General features: G+C 45.6%; 2 protein-coding genes across 2 annotated transcripts in view; both read left to right on the top strand.

Annotated features, from left to right (window-relative positions):
• Positions 1–1,046: 1,046 nt before the first annotated feature.
• On the top strand, positions 1,047–4,965 carry LOC309609680 (keratin, type II cytoskeletal 6A-like). Its single transcript, XM_082351380.1, has 4 exons — positions 1,047–1,720; positions 2,650–2,865; positions 3,438–3,602; positions 4,700–4,965. The coding sequence occupies exons 1-4, from the start codon at positions 1,136–1,138 to the stop codon at positions 4,943–4,945; spliced, it is 1,212 nt and encodes a 403-aa protein (XP_082207506.1). The 5' UTR covers positions 1,047–1,135; the 3' UTR covers positions 4,946–4,965.
• A 7,663-nt stretch (positions 4,966–12,628) lies between these two features.
• Positions 12,629–18,303, top strand: part of LOC309609679 (keratin, type II cuticular Hb2-like) — a gene marked incomplete at its 5' end in the record, with an annotated part of 28,471 nt that continues 22,796 nt past the window's right edge. The window contains 1 exon segment of the mRNA XM_082351379.1: positions 12,629–12,755. Within this exon segment, the coding sequence (XP_082207505.1) occupies positions 12,629–12,755 (127 nt within the window).

Raw genomic sequence — 18,303 nt, 5'->3', positions numbered from 1 at the left:
CAAATAAACATGTATGGACCTTATTTGGACCCTGAATTAAACAAACAAATTATAAAAATAAGTAAGAATAAAGGGAAATTTGAATGTTCACTAAACTTCGTGATGTTAAAGAATTACTGTTAAATTTTTAAGATATAAAAATAGCATTTTGGGGACTTCCCTGGCGGTCCGGTGGTTGAGACTCTGCACTTCCACTGCAGGGGACTCGGGTTCCATCCCTAGTCAGGGAGAACTAGGATCCCACATGCCGTGCACTGTGACCAAAAATAATAATAATAAAAATAAATAATAAATGTTTTAAAAAATAAAATAAAGTAAAAAAACCATTTTGGTCATTTTCTAAAGAGTCTGTCATTTAGACATAAATACTGAATTGAATATGAAATCATATGACCTTTCTTCTGGAATTTCCTTTCAAATAACTTAAGGTGGATGGAGAAAGTAGGTGGAGTTATGGATGAAATAAAGTCAGCCTTGACATAATAATTGCAAAATCTGGGTGATGGGTATCCATCCTTAATAGACAAATAGGGGTCTATTATGTTGTTCTTATACTTTTCTATCTGTTCAAATTTTTACATACAGAAAAAACAAGTCAAATTTAACATATTTGTAATCATTGGGGAAATGGTAATCTTTCTATTAGGGCATAAGCAATAGATTGCTGTTAGATTTCCAAGTTCTCAGCTGTTACAAAAGATGAGATTGGAATTATGGATGAAATAAATCTGGTCTTGACATAATAATTGCAAAATTGGGGTGATAGGCACGTACATTCTGATACACAAGCAACGCATATTGAATGTTTGTTTGAGACAGTCTAACTCCTAGCCTCAGTGAATTGACAATAGTCTTGTTGTATTGATATAAATCAAAGATCAAAGGCAGGAGAATTTTTCCCTGGCTAAAGGAAGCCAAAAAGCAGTCTTCGTATTTCATATCTTTTCTAATAACCCAGGTATGATCTCACTGTTTGTAAAGCCCAATCCTTCCTGACCTGCAGGCTTACCTTCCAGGACTGAGCCCAGCCCATTCCTCCCTGTACACTGGCTGCTGGAAACCTATCTCATACTTTTCCTCTCAGCTCTACCCTCCACCTCTCACGCCCTCCTCAGCCTCTTCGACTTCAGGAACCATGACTTCCAAATCCACCGTGAAGAGCCAAAGCAGCAGCCGCCGTGTCTTCAGTGCCGGCTCAGCCAGAGTCCCTGGGGTCAGCCGCTCTGGCTTCAGCAGCGTGCCCGTGTCCCGCTCCAGGGGCAGTGGTGGGCTCGCTGGAGTGGGTGGAGGAGCTGGCTTTGGCAGCCGCAGCCTCTATGGCGTGGGGGGCTCCAAGAGGATCTCCCTCGGAGGGGGCAGCTGTGCCCTCGGTGGCGGATATGGCGGCAGAGCTGGAGGCGGCTATGGCGTTGGAGGTGGAGCTGGGAGTGGATTGGGTTTTGGCAGTGGAGCTGGTGGTGGTTTTGGGCTCGGTGGTGGAGCTGGCTTTGGTATTGGCTACTGGGGCCCTGGCATACCCGTCTGTCCCCCTGGAGGCATCCAAGAGGTCACCATCAACCAGAGTCTCCTGACTCCCCTCAACCTGCAAATCGACCCCACCATCCAGCGGGTCAGGACTGAGGAGTGGGAGGAGATTAAGACCCTCAACGACAAGTTTGCCTCCTTCGTCGACAAGGTGAGCCGGGAGCACCTGCCCTCCACTGGGATTTCAGAGTCCCCAGTCTAGAGACGCAACCAATGTCCTACCAGGGGGAGCCTCGGGAGAGAGGGAGGAGGGGACTCGGGCTAGCTCTCCACTGGGATGCAGGATAGGCTCCATGTGGACCACAGGTAGAAGGTGATAAAAATCATTTACAGCTGCTGATCCCTTAAATGTCTTCATTCCTGCCTGGGAAGCATTCTCCACTCTTGATAACCCTGAAGCAAAGAAAAGGAAAAGAGAGAATGAAGTGGATTAACACTTACCACTAATGGGTCTACAATGGGATACAAAGAAAAGGCCAGTCACTACCTTCTCTGAGGTTCTGGCCTACCTTTCCAGCAGGAAGAAAAAAGAAAAAGAAAAACAAAGAGAAGAAAATAAAAGTAAAATTATTTTCCATCCAGGTGAGAAAAAGAAACATTTGAGATGTACAAATATTTATAATTTGTTTTTTTTTTAAAAAGTTATTCTAGAAACAGAGCATGACCATCTATCAAGAGTGTTTTAGAAGAGGTACATGCACTAAATGGGAGTTTAGATTAGAATCTAATCATTAGATATCATTTAACATCCCTTTTATTTTAGAAAATAAAAGCTTTGTATAATACATCAGGTAAAAACTATTTTAAATTACACTTTTGATTCTGCTTGTCAAGAGAAAGAGAGGAAGTGATGAAAAAATCACTGATAGGCACAATAACTTATAGGGCAGGAACAGCTCAAAAGTCTATGGGGGAATTTCATCAATGAGATCTGCCGGTTTAGAAGGAAGAATATCAGGGGAGCCTACCTCCCAATCTGAGCCTCTGTATATTCCCTTAGTAGCCCAGCACCATGGACACCACCCCAGCCTACTTGGAAACCTGGTAATACAGATACTTGTTCCTTTCTTTCTATGTCTAGCAAACGACTCTCTTGCCTTCCTGCAGGTGTGGTTCCTGGAGTAGCAGAACAAGGGCCTGGATACCAAGTGGACCCTCCCTCAGCAGCAGGGATCCAAGCCCGTGAGGCTGACCCTGGTGCCTACGTTTGAGCAGTACATCAACAACCTCAGGGGGTGGAAGGAATCGCTCCTCTTCTTTAGTGGCTGCCCAGACTCAGAGCTCAGACACATGCAGGATCTGATGGAGGACTTCAAGAACAAGTTGAGTTACAGGAGAGAAGTGAGCTCAGTTTTCTGAAGCCCACACTTCAAATCTACCAAGTGACTAGGTCCAGTTGAGGGCATGATTGCTTAGGAAAAATATCCAATGGAAATGAAAATTTCCATTGGCTCTTTCAAAATCCTTTACTCACTGGCTCAAGCATCTTTCATCATCCTCTCTGGAAATGAAGAAGAAATCAGTAAGCCTGCAACAGCACCGAATGAACCTGTAACACTGAGAAAGGTGAGCTTAGCAATATTAGGTGTCCCCATTCTTTTGTTGAAGGCTGGCAGAGCCCACACATGGGAGGAGAAGATATTGGGTGGGCTGGGAGTAGGGGTCGGCTGACTCCGAATTGTCCCTCCTTTCCCAGGACGTGGTTGCTGCATGAATGAGGTTGAACTGCACACCAAGATAAATACCTTTAATGATCAAATTGATCACTTATGTTCTTACTTTGAGATGGAGAGAACCTCACCCTGTTTGTTCGTTTTTCTGCTTAGGAGTCTGAGTGGATGGAGTGTTTGGGAGTTGGATCTCATAGATGTATATCACTGGAAGCAGAGGTACTAACGATCCGTATCTGGTAGGAGTGCTCTCAGATGCAGTCCTACAGCTCAGATGTTTCTGTGGTCCTCGCCGTGGGCAACAATCATAATGTGGACGTGGACGGCACCATTTCTGAGGTCAAAGGCCTACATGGGGAGATTGCTCAAATGAGGCAGGCTGAGGCCAAGTCCTTACACCAGACCAAGGTGAGCAGTTGCCAGCAACGGGAGAGAAATCCTGTGCCCCTGCGAGGGTCCAGCCACCGCAGGGGGTCTTCCAGGTCCCGACGGAGAGGGGTAAGGGACTGAATAGCACCCTGAGTATGGGGTCAGAAGGACCAAGACAACTGATGGTCACAAGGCACTTTATTTAGAATCTACTGAATCTTATATAGACAGAACAGGAACTCATTATTAGACAATGAACCCATAGAATTGCTTATCGTCTCAGTTCAGTCACCACCATGGACATCAACAAGTTTACAACAACTATCCTTGAACCTTATCTTCCCTTAAGCAGGCTTACACACAGCCCCCAGCCATAAGGAACAACCAGGACTCTCAGTTCCCTGAGGTCTCCTGGCTTGAGATAGCTGTGCTAATCTCTTTTACATTCCTCAGGCCTGGGAAAAAGAGTGCATTCCAAGTCAAGGGTAAGGGCTTTGCTTTTTGTGAGAGACATACTGTCTCCTCCAGGAGTTACCTACGGCTAAGACTGCATGCTTCCCACATGTCCCCGCCCCAGGTGGTTACACTCAGCTGCACCAGCCTACCGCAGTTTTTTGAGTGGAGTTTGAAATACAAAGACCCTGGATGATTTCATAGGAGGTCTGTCATTGCTCAGTTCACGTAGACAATTAAAGAATTTACAGTTAGGCCTATTGAATAAAAAGAAAAAAGAGTTTAATGACATTGCCCTACTGAGTTTTGCCTTCAACCTCTTCCTGATTGTGAAATCCCTTAGATATCACTAAGAACATCACTAGTTTATTGAAAAAGTAGGTGCTCAATGATCCTACAGAACTATTCAGTAGTGCAGCAGCAAATAATCTTGTGCCATCTACTATATCTAGAGATGTCGCATCGTTTGGTGTGAGTTTATTAGATGGCTGGGAATTGACAGCCATTTTTGGCATGTGAAAGCCCATAAACACTTTATCTACCCACATGCACACTGCTTCTCTATTCTTCTGGACTACAGTGTAAGGAGCTGCAGGTCAAGGTACATAGACAAGGGGATGACATGTACAACACCAAGCAGGAGACTGCTGAGCTCAACCACATGATCCAGAGACTGATCTGAGACAGACCATGGCCACATGCAGTCCACCATCTCCAGTGGCTATGGCAGTGTCAGTGGTGTCAGCAGTAGCTTAGGCCTGGGCGGAGGCAGTGGCTATTCCTACAGCAGTGGTCACAGCATTGGAGGTGGCTTCAGTTCCGGCAGTGGCAGAGCCATAGTGGGTGGCCTCAGCTCCTCCAGGGGCAGCAGTTCCACCGTCAAATACACCACCACCTCCTCCTCCAGCAGGAGGAACTACAAGCACTGAAGTCCTCCTGTTGGTACTTGGTCCCACATTGTCTTAGCCCCCCATCCAGCTGCATTGCCCCCTTCTCAGGTTGCTGCTTCTCTCCTGTCTCCGACTTCTCTTGGCCTATGAGTTAGAGCAGAAGTAGCTAAGTCCTCATTTCCTCCGTCTATACTGGCTTCACCCGAGCCTCCATTACTCACTATCAGAAGGTCAACAATCAGTGTCATGAACATATGTAGGCATCCTACTGATGTTCCCATCTTATTATCAGTTTCATCAGTCTACCATGATTCTAGGAAGAAAATGACCTATGCCCTCCTTGAAAACTGACAATCGAGATCATGAAAACAGAGCAGGGAATCTTCCCTTTAACTGTCCTGCCCATTCTAGCTAGACTCAGGAGTTCCCCACAGAACAAATAAGTTATCTTCCCATGCAGTGTCCCTAAATGGTATTGACACCACCCTCTCAGCTGCAGTTATATCCCTACAATGTTTTTCTCTGCTCTCTTTGCTTTCTTTTGTTGTGTTGAATAAAGCAGATTTCTAATATAAAGATTCTGTGTTAGATTGTAGTGTTGATCATATACTGGTTCTGAAACTTACTCAACCCACTCAGTGATGCTCATCTTTGGAGAACCACCTCTCAGCCCCACTGACAACTTACCCTGCTTCATACCCAACTCCATCAGTCAACATCATGTGATACTCAGTTATTCTGTGGGTGGATGACTACCAACTACTATTCAGCCCTCTGCCACTCAGGGTTTTTTCTCAAAATGGAGTCTTTGAGAGAGTCTCTTCAGCAAGTGGTGTTGGGAAAGCTGGACAGCTGCATGTAAATCAATGAAGTTAGAACACGCCCTCTCACCATACACAAAAACAAACTAAAAATGGCTTAAATACTTAAACATAAGACATGACACCATAAAACTCCTATAAGAGAACATAGGCAAAACATTCTCTGACATAAGTCATACCAATGTTTTCTTAGGTCAGTCTCCCAAAGCAACAGAAATAAAAACAAAAATAAACAAATGGGACCTAATCAAACTTACAAGCTTCTGCACAGCAAAGGAAAACATAAACAAAATGCAAATACAACCTAGAGAATGGGAGAAAATATTTGCAAACAATGTGACCGACAAGGGCTTAATTTCCAAAATATACAAACAACTCAACAACAAAGAAACAAACAACCCAATCAAAAAATGGGCAGAAGACCTAAAGAGACATTTCTCCAAAGGAGAAATACAAATGGCCAATAGGCACATAAAAAGATGCTCAACATGGCTAATTACTAGAGAAATGCAAATCAAAACTGCAATGAGGTACCACCTCACTCTGGTCAGAAGGGCCATCATTAAAAAGTCTACAAATAACAAATGCTGGAGAGGGTGTGGAGAAAAGGGAACCCTACTACATTGTTGGTTGGAATGTAAGTTGGTGCAGCCACTGTGGAAAACAGTATGTGCGCTCCTCAGAAAACTAAAAATAGAATTACCATGTGATCCAGCAATCCCACTCTTGGGCATATAGCCAGACAAAACTATAATTCAAAAAGATATAGGGTGGCGGTGGCCTCATAGAACGAGTTTGGGAGTGTTCCTCCCTCTGAAATTTTTTGGAAGAGTTTGAGAAGGATAGTTGTTAACTCTTCTCTAAATGTTTGATAGAATTTGCCTATAAAGCCATCTGGTCCTGGACTTTTGTTTGTTGGAAGATTTTTAATTGCAGTTTCAATTTCATTACTTGTGATTGGTCTGTTTATATTTTCTAATTCTTCTTGGTTCAGTCTTGGAAAGTTGTACCTTTCCAAGAATTTGTCCATTTCTTCCAGGTTGTCCATTTTATTGGCATATAGTTGCTTGTAGTAGTCTCTTATGATCCTTTGTACTTCTGTGGTGTCAGTTGTAATTTCTCCTTTCAGGATACACAATTAATGCACAGAAATCTCTTGCATTCCTATACACTAACAATGAAAGGTCAGAAAGAGAAATTAAGGAAACAGTCCCACTTACTAGTGCAACAAAAAGAATAAAATACCTAGGAATAAACCTACCTAAGGAGACAAAAGACCTGTACGCAGAAAACTATAAAACACTGATGAAAGAAATCTAAGATGACACAAACAGATGGAGAGATACACCATGCTCCTGGAGTGGAAGAATCAATATTGTGAAAATGACTATGCTACCCAAAGCAATCTACAGTTTCAGTGAAATCCCTATCAAATTACCAATGGCATTTTTCACAGAATTAGAACAAAAATTTTTACAATTTGTATGGAAACACAAAAGACCCCAAATAGCCAAAGCAATCTTGATAAAGAAAAACGGAACTGGAGGAATCAGGCTCCCCAACTTCAAACTATACTACAAAGCTACAGTAATCAAGACAGTACTGGCACAAAAACAGAAATATAGATTAATGGTACAGGATAGAAAGTCCAGAGATAAATCCATGCACCTATGGTCACCTAATCTATGATAAAGGAGGCAAGAATATACAATGGAGAAAAGACAGCCTCGTCAATAAATGGTGCTGGGAAAACTGGACAACTACATGTAAAAGAATGAAATTAGAACAATTCCTAACACCATACACAAAAATGAACTCAAAATGGATTAAAGATCTAAATGTAAGACTGGACACTATAAGACTCTTAGAGGAAAACATAGGAAAAACACTCTTTGACATACATCACAGCAAGATCTTTTATGACTCACCTCCTAGAATAATGGAAATAAAAATAAACAAATGGGACTTAATGAAACTTAAAAGCTTTTGCACAGCAAAGGAAACCATAAACAAGACGAAAAGACAACACTTAGAAGGGGAGAAAATGTTTACACATGAAGAAACTGACAAAGGATTAATCTCCAAAATATACAAACAGCTCATGCAGCTCAATACCAAAAAAACAAACAACACAATCAAAACATGGGTGGAAGATCTAAATAGACATTTCTCCAAAGAAGACATACAGAGGGCCAACAAACACATGAAAAGATGCTCAAGATCACTAATTATTAGAAAAATGCAAATCAAAACTACAGTGAGGTGTCACTTCACACCAGTCAGAATGGCCATCAACAAATAATCTACAAACAATAAATGCTGGAGAGGGTGTGGAGAAAAGGGAACCCTCTTGCACTGTTGGTGGGAACGTAAATTGATACAGCCACTATGGAGAACAGTAGGCAGGTTCCTTAAAAAACTAAAATAGAACTACCATATGACCCAGCAATCCCACTACTGGGCATATACCCAGAGAAAACCATAATTCAAAAAGACACATGCACCCCAGTGTTCACTGCAGCACTATTTACAATAGCCAGGACATGGAAGCAACCTAAATGCCCGTCAACAGAGGAATGGATAAAGAAGCTGTGGTACATATATAAAATGGAATATTACTCAGCCATAGAAAGAAATGAAATTGGGTCATTTGTAGAGATGTGGATGGACCTAGAGCCTGTCATACAGAGTGAGATAAGTCAGAAAGAGAAAAACAAATATTGTATATTAATGCATATATGTGGAATCTAGAAAACTGGTATAGATGATCTTATTTGCAAAGCAGAAATAGACACAGATGTATAACAAACATATGGATACCAAGGGGAAAAGGGGGGAGTGGGATGAATTGGGAGATTGGGATTGACATATATACACTCCTGATACTATGTATAAAATAGATAACTATTGAGAACCTACTGTATAGTACAGGGATCTCTACTCAATGCTCTATAGTGACCTAAATGGGAAGGAAATCCAAAAAAGAGGGGACATATGTATGAGTATAGCTGATTCACTTTGCTGTACAGTAGACAGTAACACAACAGTGTAAAGCAACTATACTCCAATAAAAATTAATTAAAAAAAAAAAAGAAAGATGGTCCAGGTTAACAGATGACACTCAGATTAGCATGGAGGCGGTTATGGCTGGGAACATTCTCCTTTTGTGATAGGATATCCAACAGCCATTTTCAGTGTAAAATTCTATATAAGTTTTGACAAGCAAAACAGATGTTAGAGTTTTATTCAAATCTTCCCAGATATCAGTGTCAGGGTTACGATTTTGACGTTTAGACAGAAACAGATTTTTAGGCCAAGTTTACACAAGCTTATTCTAGAATTTGGCTCATCAGGCTTTCCAACCAGGTGCTACCTGTATGCAGAAGAATTAAAAGCAAGGAAAAATTCCATAGGAACAACAATTACCAATTCAGTTATAATAATTTTTGCTAATTTGGAGCCACAGCAGAGACCCTCTACCCTGGATCATGGATCAAGTTGCAATCTAGCCTTATGCCATGGTGGTCCACAGGTGTGCAAGGGTCTTGCAGCTGAGCAGGTCACTAGGCAGAAGTTTTGGATCTGGGGAAGACTTCTGAGAATTAGTGACCACCCTACCCTACTATTACGCAGCTGTAGGGTTTGAGTCAAGGGAATGATGGAAGCAGAGGTCAGGAACTACCAAGCTGTACAAAATCCCAAAAGCTGGTGGGGAAACTTCCCAATGAGCCAGGCACAGACTCTGGTTCCCCCTCCCCATGTGAAAAGCTCCATGACAGCAGGTTACTTACAGGCTTCTCTCACCACCCTGGAATGAAGGCCAGATATGTCCCCAGTTCTGTGGAGGCCGGCTACATGCCAGCAGCTTGACCTTCAGGGCAGGCATTACTATCCCAGTCAGCTATGAATAGGGCCACCAGACAAAATAGAGCCTGCCTAGTGGAACTTGAATTTCACATAAACAACAAAAACATTTTAACATAAGCATGCCCCAAATAGTGTATGGAACCCACCTATACTAAAACATTATTTGTTGTTATATCTGAATTTAAAATTGAACTGCACATCTTATATTTTAATTTGCTAAATATGGCAACCCTACCTATGAACTACAGATATACTGAACGACAGACATTGAACTACAGACAAGGGCGCTGGTGGTTGGGTTGCTGCTCCAAATTTCTACTGTAAAGCCGCAGACAATAGGCAAGGACCAAACCCCCGCACAAGTCAGCTCAAACAGCCTTGAGATCCCCTGGGGTTTCTCACGGTTATGTGCCATCACTGGTGATTCCTAGTATCCATGGCTTCCATGTTTCTATAATTTCTCAGGCTTGACCCTGGGAGAAGGAGACAGCAGTACACCTGGCTGGCCATTTTAGCCAGAACTTAAGCCATGGATTGTTCTAAAGGACATTGTGCTTATTTATTACGTATGTGATTTATTAAACGATGTTAACACGGAGAAAAGGGTGAAAGCAAATACATGAGTCAAAATATTAATAGTGATTGATTCTGAGGAGTGGGAATTTGGGTCAATGTTCTTTTCCCTTTTGTACTTTTTTGCTGCATAAAAGTATATCTTCCTTTTCCCCCATTGAAATACTACTTTTATTACATTGGATTCGTACATGCTCTGTCCTGTTCCAGTCATCTCTTTGTGCGATCACACCATTGTCATTACTAAAGCTTTCTATTCCATGATGGTTTCTGATACAGTGATTTCTACTCATTGCTTGTTTGTTTTCAATGTTTTCTTCTTATTCTTGTGCATTTTGTTTTGTGGTTGCTGTTGATATTAGGTTCCCCCAGGGATCTTACAGTTTTTTGTTGTGAATTAGAACCTCTTCTGTCATATTTTCTAATCACTGGAAGGTAGTGCATGAGAGTTACTGATTCCTGTACCAACCACCTTGCTAAACTTTATCCCAGTTCTGATGATGAAGTGACAAGAAAGAAGCAGAGCCAGGATGCAAGGACCGACCTGCCTCCTTTCGTAATCTTCGCTATTCCCCAGCGCTAGGGCGGTGTGGTCTCACCCTTGGACTCTGGCTCCATCAGTTCCCCCTCTGGCCGTGGGGAGAGGTGCAGGTGTGGACCAGGAGGGGCCGACCTGGCCTCCCCCATCACTGCAGCCCTTCCCGGCTGTGCTTGCCCTCCAGTGGAGATGCCATTGCGCTAGGGTGCTAAGAGCAAACACAGGAGTGGGCTCCTCTCCTCAATGGGACATCTGCTGGCTCATGACATCAGCTGGTGACATACCCCGCACCGAGGGCAAACACCAAGGAGTGTTGCCCTTGAGCCTGAGAATGCCAGCCCACACTGGGAGGATGAGGAATGACTGCTTTTGCCCAAGCTGGCACAGCATCCCATTCTCTCCTCCCCCAGCTCTGGACTCCATCCAAGCTTTATTTTGTCTTTCCTCCTCCTGAGAACCTTACCAGTCTCTGCAGCCTTATTTTCCCCGCTCTGACCTCTCGTTTATTCCTTGGTGATGTAGGCGTGATGAGTGGAGTACGACTGTCTTTAGCCTGTATTACTCTCATCTAAAAACATGTTTTCCAAACCTCATTATTTGCTCATATATGCTCTATGTCACTCAGCCACCCAGCAAAGTCACTCAGCAATACCGTGTAAGGTTACCTGTGGCAGAGCTAGCTTTTAGACACTGCAGGTAATTGAAAGGCAGGTAGGTGCATTATTAAGCTCATGTTGGATTCAACTGAATTATGTGCCTACCCTTGAAGAAAAATCCCTCTCACTTGACAGAGCCAGAACTACACCCATAAACACACACACACACACACACACACACACACACACACACCCCCCATGTAAATTAAGAGGCAAGAGTGGTGCATGCATGCAAAGCATAAAGGTACGTGAACAGTGGCAGGTCCAACTTCAGAGAGGCTGAGTGATTGTCAATTCCTTCAAGTGAAGGGCAGTTTTTGAAAATGTAGGGAAACCACATTTTAGAACTAAATCCATAAAATACCATGATACCTAAACAACCTTATCAGGGTACAGCGTGTAGGTACTAATCTCACAGAGACATTAAATGCTCCAGAAAAACAAAACAGAACAAGCAAACAAAAAGAACTCCATTTATTGCAGAATCACACCCTCTCAATCATTCCAGAAAGAATCAGAAATCTCACGACTTCCCTGGAGAGAGGATTTCCTTGTTTACCATTAGACAGTAGAAGCCCTTTGTTACTGAGTTGAATTCCTCTTGCTGAGTTTAAGTGTATTCTATTCTCTGGTGGCTACAACAAAGCCGAAGAAACAGATTGACCTCCTTGCATCATGCCTTTCCTCTCCCCTCACACCTCCTATTTCCCAATACCTTCATCATTTTCACCTCTGGGCTCACTCCAGGCTGGCCAACTCTTGCTTAATAAACCAGTGCTCGGGGCAAGTGGAAAGCACATTGAAGCATTCCTTTAAAAGGAATTAGTGTTTCTCATTGGTCTGATGGGAGCATATCTAGAATATCCACCGGAGGAGAATCACCAGAGGGCATTGAGGCATCTGCCTGTGGGATCATACACCATTTTAGCCCTTTTCCAGGAAGGAAGGTGAGAGCAGCGCCCTGGCCGCTCAATGTAACCTGCAGCCCGGACATGGCGCTGGTCTGTTTCGTGAAAACTATTTCATCCCATCAGATTACAGAAATACTCGTGGTTTTGCAGAGGGCTTTTCCTAGAAGCCCTCCAGGGAAGCTGCGTATCAGTCAATCACACTTTGAGTGCACGCAAGAAGAGCTGACCAGTTGCAAGAGTCCTCTGCTGAGTCCTTCTTCAAAGAGACGAATTCTTTTGCAGTAACAAGTCACAGATCTTAACTTTTCATCCCTCTGTGTCTGGGCTTTTGAATATTTACCCTGTTAAAGCAGAGCATGGAGAGCTACCTGCTCTCCAGTTACCTGGAGCCAATCGCTCCCAGCTTAATGGCTCTTGGTTTCCCAACACCATCGTCATTGTCACCATCCTCATCACCAGCGTATGCTCACACGGTGCCCGCAGGTCAGCTGGGTGTCAGGCAGTCCAGAATGAGACAGGGACTCCGAGGCCAAGGCTGGATGCTCCGCAGGCCCCGCCCTCCAGGGGATGGTGGAGAACACAGCCCCGCATCCAGAAACTCCTGCCCGTGGAAATACCCAGGTAAATAATGTGTCACCAAAAGGTTTTAGACAGTAATGCAGCTTTACAGACAAGGTGGGTGTGCATTCAGCAGATCAATGCAATCCCATCTCAAGGATCCGTGAATGGACTCACTCTGTGATTTATCAGTGAGAAATGTTCAACCAAGCCGGCTCCCCCAGCCTCTCCTCCCACGCTCAGGAGGTTGCGTCCTCTTGTGTGCACCTAAAATGTGGTCCTTGGAGCCAACAGGGAGAGCAAGGCTCGTCTGCAGCCTTCAACATCTATCCTGCATTCAGTCATGCCGCTCACTGTCTGAATTTCACTTCTTAAAATTCTGTTGTATGCCACTTTATATGACTTTTATTGTTTCATATAAATACGTCAATTTTATCTTCCTCACAGCCCAGCAAGCCCCTGGGGGTGGGAACCATGCAGAACCTTTTATCCGGCAGGGATCAGGGTGGCATGGGCACAAGTCCTGTGCTAGGGGACAGGGGACAAGAGTCCTAACTCCAGATTTACTCTCAACTTCCTGTGGGACTCTAGGCCTCACTCTCCTCATCCATAAAATAGGGACCCCTGTAACACGTACTTCATGAACTTTTCTGGAGCTGAGGTGAAAGCAAGGGCCTGGGGTCTACACCCCAGGGTCATGGCCTGGCCTCCTAGACACCTGGCAGCTGTGTCAGAGCTTCCCGTACACATCCTATGCCTACTCCCATCCATACGGCGACACTATCCTAATGGTCCGTTCCCTGGATGTGTTGGTAATGGGACCCCCTTCACTCTGGTATCCCAGTGCCTAGTACATTGTAAGTTCCACAGACATTTGTTGAATGAATAAATGAACAACTGCATCTTGTCTGAGGCTCAGGTCAAAATAACTGGGGCTGAGAGGATGAGACTAGAAAGCAGGAAGGAAGAAAGCGTTTCCATGACATCCAAGCCCACGAGACACTGGGCAGTGCCCAGCCTAGCACAGGGGTGAGGTTGACACATCCGGCTGTTTCTTCCCAGCTGGTGACACACACACCCACCCTCAACAGCAACCCCCAAGCCCAGTAACGAGCCAATGGGATGGTGTAAAGAGCCTCCCTCGGTGCTCGAGTACCGCCCAGCCCACCCAGCCTGTGCCCACAGACCATGACGACGTGCCACGTTTACCTCGCTGGGATTCCTAGGTAGTGTGTTCCTCTGATCACAGATGGCCCAGGAAGAGCTGCAGGGGCATCCCATTGCTCTCCCACTTTCCTCTCCCAGCAGCGTCCCCGTTTGGCAGCTCCTCCTCAGCACCAACCAGAGAGACTTGGTGAAGTGCCCCCTCCTGGGGACACGGGAGGACATTAAGATGGTCAGAGGCAGATGGCCAAGACACATATGAATCCTTCCAGATGCTTTCTGTGGGGGGGGCACTGTGAGGGCCCTTGAGACACTGGCATCGTACCACCCCCTCCCTCCAGGAAGAACCCCAGCTGTGCTTCCCAGGCAAAGGGGGCTTTTCTCACTGGCTCTATGATGTGAGGGAGGTTCGGGGCAAAAGGCATCAGAAGGGATCGGGAGCTCTGGCTGGTCTACCAGATGACTGTGTGGCCTTCAGTGGCTCCTGTCCTTGGTTTTGTCCTCTCTGAGCCTCCCTCAGCTCTAAAGATTGACTCTGCTCCTTTGCTTCACCTCTCTATCCCGACGCACCCAGTAGACACCACATTCATGTGTAGATTATCGTCTCATGAATGTTCTTAGGACGTGGGTGGCCATGTGTCCGTCCATGCTTTGTACGTGCACATCTGCTGGGTGTGTCTGAAGCTCTTGATCATGGAGGGAAGGGGCTGCTCCATCTTGCTTCTCTTAAGCACAAGCTTGAATGGAAAGAGCACTCCAATTTGCTGCTAAAATTGAGGAAGGGGCCTTGAGGGCCACCTGCCCATCTGCACCAGGCTCTGTACCTGCCCATTGAATCTGGACCTGAGTGAAAGCCCTGGTTATGTGGGCAATGGAGGGGAGCAGATCAGGTAAGATCTGGCCGTGCGCAAGTACACATCCCAAGTCCTGAATCTCGGTGGTTTCTTGAGGTCAGTTGGCACGTTTAGTGCCTTTGGAGAGGAATTGTTGCCACTGAATGCAGGAGCAAAGGGGCCATGTGGTGGAAGGTCTGACCCCTGTACAGGCAGGCTGGGTGGTGCCTGTTAGAGATGCCAAGTGTTGAGGAAGTCGGCTGCCCCGGCAGGAACAGTCAAAGTTGAAGAGTGTTTCTGGTGGGATGTCTCAGGTACCCCTGCAACAGAATTATCATCTCTGTACTCAGTCCCCAGAAGTTGTAAGACTCAGGTTGTGACTGAACCTCCAGATGGCCCCAACCCCCTTTCTCTTTCAGTGTGAGCTCCGGGAGGGAAGGGGTTTGTCTGCTTTGTTCACTGCTATATCTCCTGTGCCTGGATCAGTAAACACCTGGCATATAGCAAGTGCTAATAAATAGTTTTTAACTACAAGCAGAACTCCTTGAGACAGTAGGAGAGGGCTATCTGGGAGGGATCTAGAATATTGAGGGATTGGGGGTGGGTGGCTGAGGCCTGGGGACTTGGACACTGTACCCAGGGACCCTGGCTCTGAGCATCAGCCAGCCTGCTCTAGAGGATGACCCAATCCCCTCTGCCCCCTCCAGCCTGCCCTACTCTGGCCCTGGCCTGGTTGGAAGCCAAAGCTCCTTGGTGTGCCCCCCACCCCCATGGCCTTGGGAGGTGTGCCTCCATGTTTTCCTCCCCTCTTCCCCTGACTTCAAGCCCTGGTTGCCATCTCGGGTCAGTCTCCTTGAAATCCACCACAGCCAAAAGCCTCAGCATCCCTCTGAGGATGGGAGAGACCAACCCAAGCAGATGGTGCAGGAACAGGGAAGTGGAGGAATTTGGAGCTCCCAGCCTTGGGCACCAGAGCCCATACTATAGCTTTTGAATCCACGACTCCTCAAACCTCAAGAAAACTCCTCCCAGATAGACCCAACAGTACAGTGTTGGAGAAACTCAGGAGATCTGGAGAACAGAAAGGAATATGTTCCTGAAGCTCTTCTTTAAATTAGACAACCTATGTCCAGTGAGCCGCAGTCACAATTCTCTGTAGGGTGCTACGAGGCAGGTCAGGGGAAAGGGGACACACCCCAACCCTCCAGACCACCAGGAAACCAAGGCAGGAGGAACAATACACGATGTGCAAGCCACACACAGGCCTGCTCAGGGAACAGGTGTGAAGGGGCTGGTCTTGGGCACGGTTTATCTGAGAAGGCTTCTTGCGGGGAGAGTTCAAAGCAGAATTATAAAGGAGGTTAAAAATCGAAACAAGAAACCTCTTTGGCAGGAAGGAAAGCAGAGGTGTCATAGTCTCTAAGTTCTGAGGTTTCAAAGTGGGAGGCCGGGGTGTCCTAGGCATTCAGGTAGACATTGTCCACCAGGGTAAAGGTCACAGTGAAGGTCAAAGGCCACAGGAGGGGGAGTGAAGGAGAAAGAGAGGTAAGACATATCTGTTTCCATCTATTTCACCAAAGTCAACGAGTAAGACAATCTAGCTTTGGAAACAACAGTCCAGGTGGGAAAATTAGAGAGAGGAGCGAGGGAAGGAAGGAAGTGGGCAACCCCAGACAAGAGGTGATGGCCAAGGGAAACAAGATTGGAAACAGGATGAGACGGCAATGCCTGGAATAGGCTCCCAGGAGAGGGTTTGGGAAAGAAAAGCATGACCCAGGAGGGAAGGCAGCCTGGAGCATCCTCCGCACAGGAAGCTTGATGGGCAAGAGCTGCGGTGACCCCCATTCCCGTGGACGGGCCAGCGAAGGCCCTCCCAGCCTTGCCCCTTCACCAGCTTTTGTCCCCTGGAAAGCTCTGAAGAGTTTCCTCAGCATGGCTCAGGAAACAAGTGTCCCTTCTTCTGGGAGGAAGATCATCATGCCATGAGTACAGAACACAAAGACGATTATTCTTTCCACCGCAGACGCATTCACCACCCCAGCTGGGATCTGGACCCGTTGGCAACCAGGCAAGAGAACTCCTGTGCTCCTCCTGGCCTGTATCAACAAAAGCTATGATTCACGGGTTCCCTGTGGAAACTGAGACTGTCAAACAATCTCTCGATGGAGGAGAGGCCCATTCCCTGGCCTCAGCCCCAAGGAGGAAATAGCCCAGAAAACAGAGAACCGCCGCTCTGAGTGCCAAGTTGCTGCTTGAGGCTGGCGAGCATCTGCCAACCCATCACCTGCACCTCTGAAAGGACCCCTGTGTGGAGAGACCACGGAACGTGGCTCTGCTTCTCTCTAGCTCAGCAATGTTGGTCTCCTTCATTTACCAAGCGGGGACTCAGTTTCCTCATCGACAAAACAGAGACGGCATACATTTCAGCTTCTCTCTCCCTCTCCCATCCTCCAAAGCCACTGCAAGAAGCAAGAAGTCAGCAAGACAAAAGAAGATCTAAATATTTCTCTGTCTGACTCCGCCCCCACCCCCACCCCCGGGATGTGAGATGAAGACAAAAGGGGACGGAGAAGGCTTGGAGACTCCTTATCAATTTAGATGGATAGGGGCTGGAGGACACAGTCAACAAGACCAACAGGGATCACTATAATCTTCCCTCTTAAAACTGCTTTTGCTTAAAACTGAATCACTTTGCTGTATATATGAAATATTGTAAATCAACTATACTTTGATTTTTAAAGAATAAAAAAAAAAAAAGAACTGCTTTTACTGCATCCCATAGGGTTTGGATCATCATGTTTTCATTTTCATTTGTCTCTAGGTATTTTTTTAAATATAAATTTATTTATTTATTTTTAACTTTTGGCTGCATTGGGTCTTCGGTGCTGCGCGCGAGCTTTCTCTAGTTGCAGCGAGTGGGAGCTACTCTTCCTTGCGGTATGCGGGCTTCTCATTGCAGTGGATTCTCTTGGTGTGGAGCACGGGCTCTAGGTGTGCCAGCTTCAGTAGTTGTGGCATGCAGGCTCAGGAGTTGTGGCTCCTGGGCTCTAGAGTCCAGGCTCAGTAGTTGTGGTGAACGGGCTTAGTTGCTCCGCGGCATGTGGGATCTTCCTGGACCAGGGCTCGAACCCATGTCCCCTGCATTGGCAGGCAGATTCTTAACCACTGCGCCACCAGGGAAGTCCCGTGTCTCTAAGTAATTTTTGATTTCCTCTTTAATTTTTTCCATGATCCATTGATTGCTTAATAACATATTGTTTAACCTCCACGTGTTTATGTTCATTGCAGCATTATTTACAATTGCCAGAATATGGAAGCAACCTAAGTGTCCATCAACAGATGAATGGATAAAGAAGATGTGGTATATATATACACTGGAATACTACTCAGCCATAAAAAAGAATGAAATTTTGCCATTTGCAGCAACATTGATGGACTTGGAGGGCATTATGCTAAGTGAAATAAGTCAGAGAGAA

Source organism: Balaenoptera borealis (genome assembly GCF_965194805.1).
Source record: "Balaenoptera borealis genome assembly, chromosome: 13".
Classification (NCBI taxonomy): Eukaryota; Metazoa; Chordata; class Mammalia; order Artiodactyla; family Balaenopteridae; genus Balaenoptera; species Balaenoptera borealis.
The sequence above is the reverse complement of the archived record's forward strand: the minus strand, read 5'-3'. Positions and strand labels throughout refer to the sequence as shown.

Bases quoted from the DNA above. Each gene is read 5' to 3' on its own strand.
- LOC309609680 (XM_082351380.1), top strand. From the start codon at position 1,136: ATGACTTCCAAATCCACCGTGAAGAGCCAAAGCAGCAGCCGCCGTGTC. The intron at 1,721-2,649 runs GTCTAGAGACGC...TTCCTGGAGTAG, and splicing joins CTGGGATTTCAGAGTCCCCA to CAGAACAAGGGCCTGGATAC. The intron at 3,603-4,699 runs GTGAGCAGTTGC...GACTGATCTGAG, and splicing joins AGTCCTTACACCAGACCAAG to ACAGACCATGGCCACATGCA.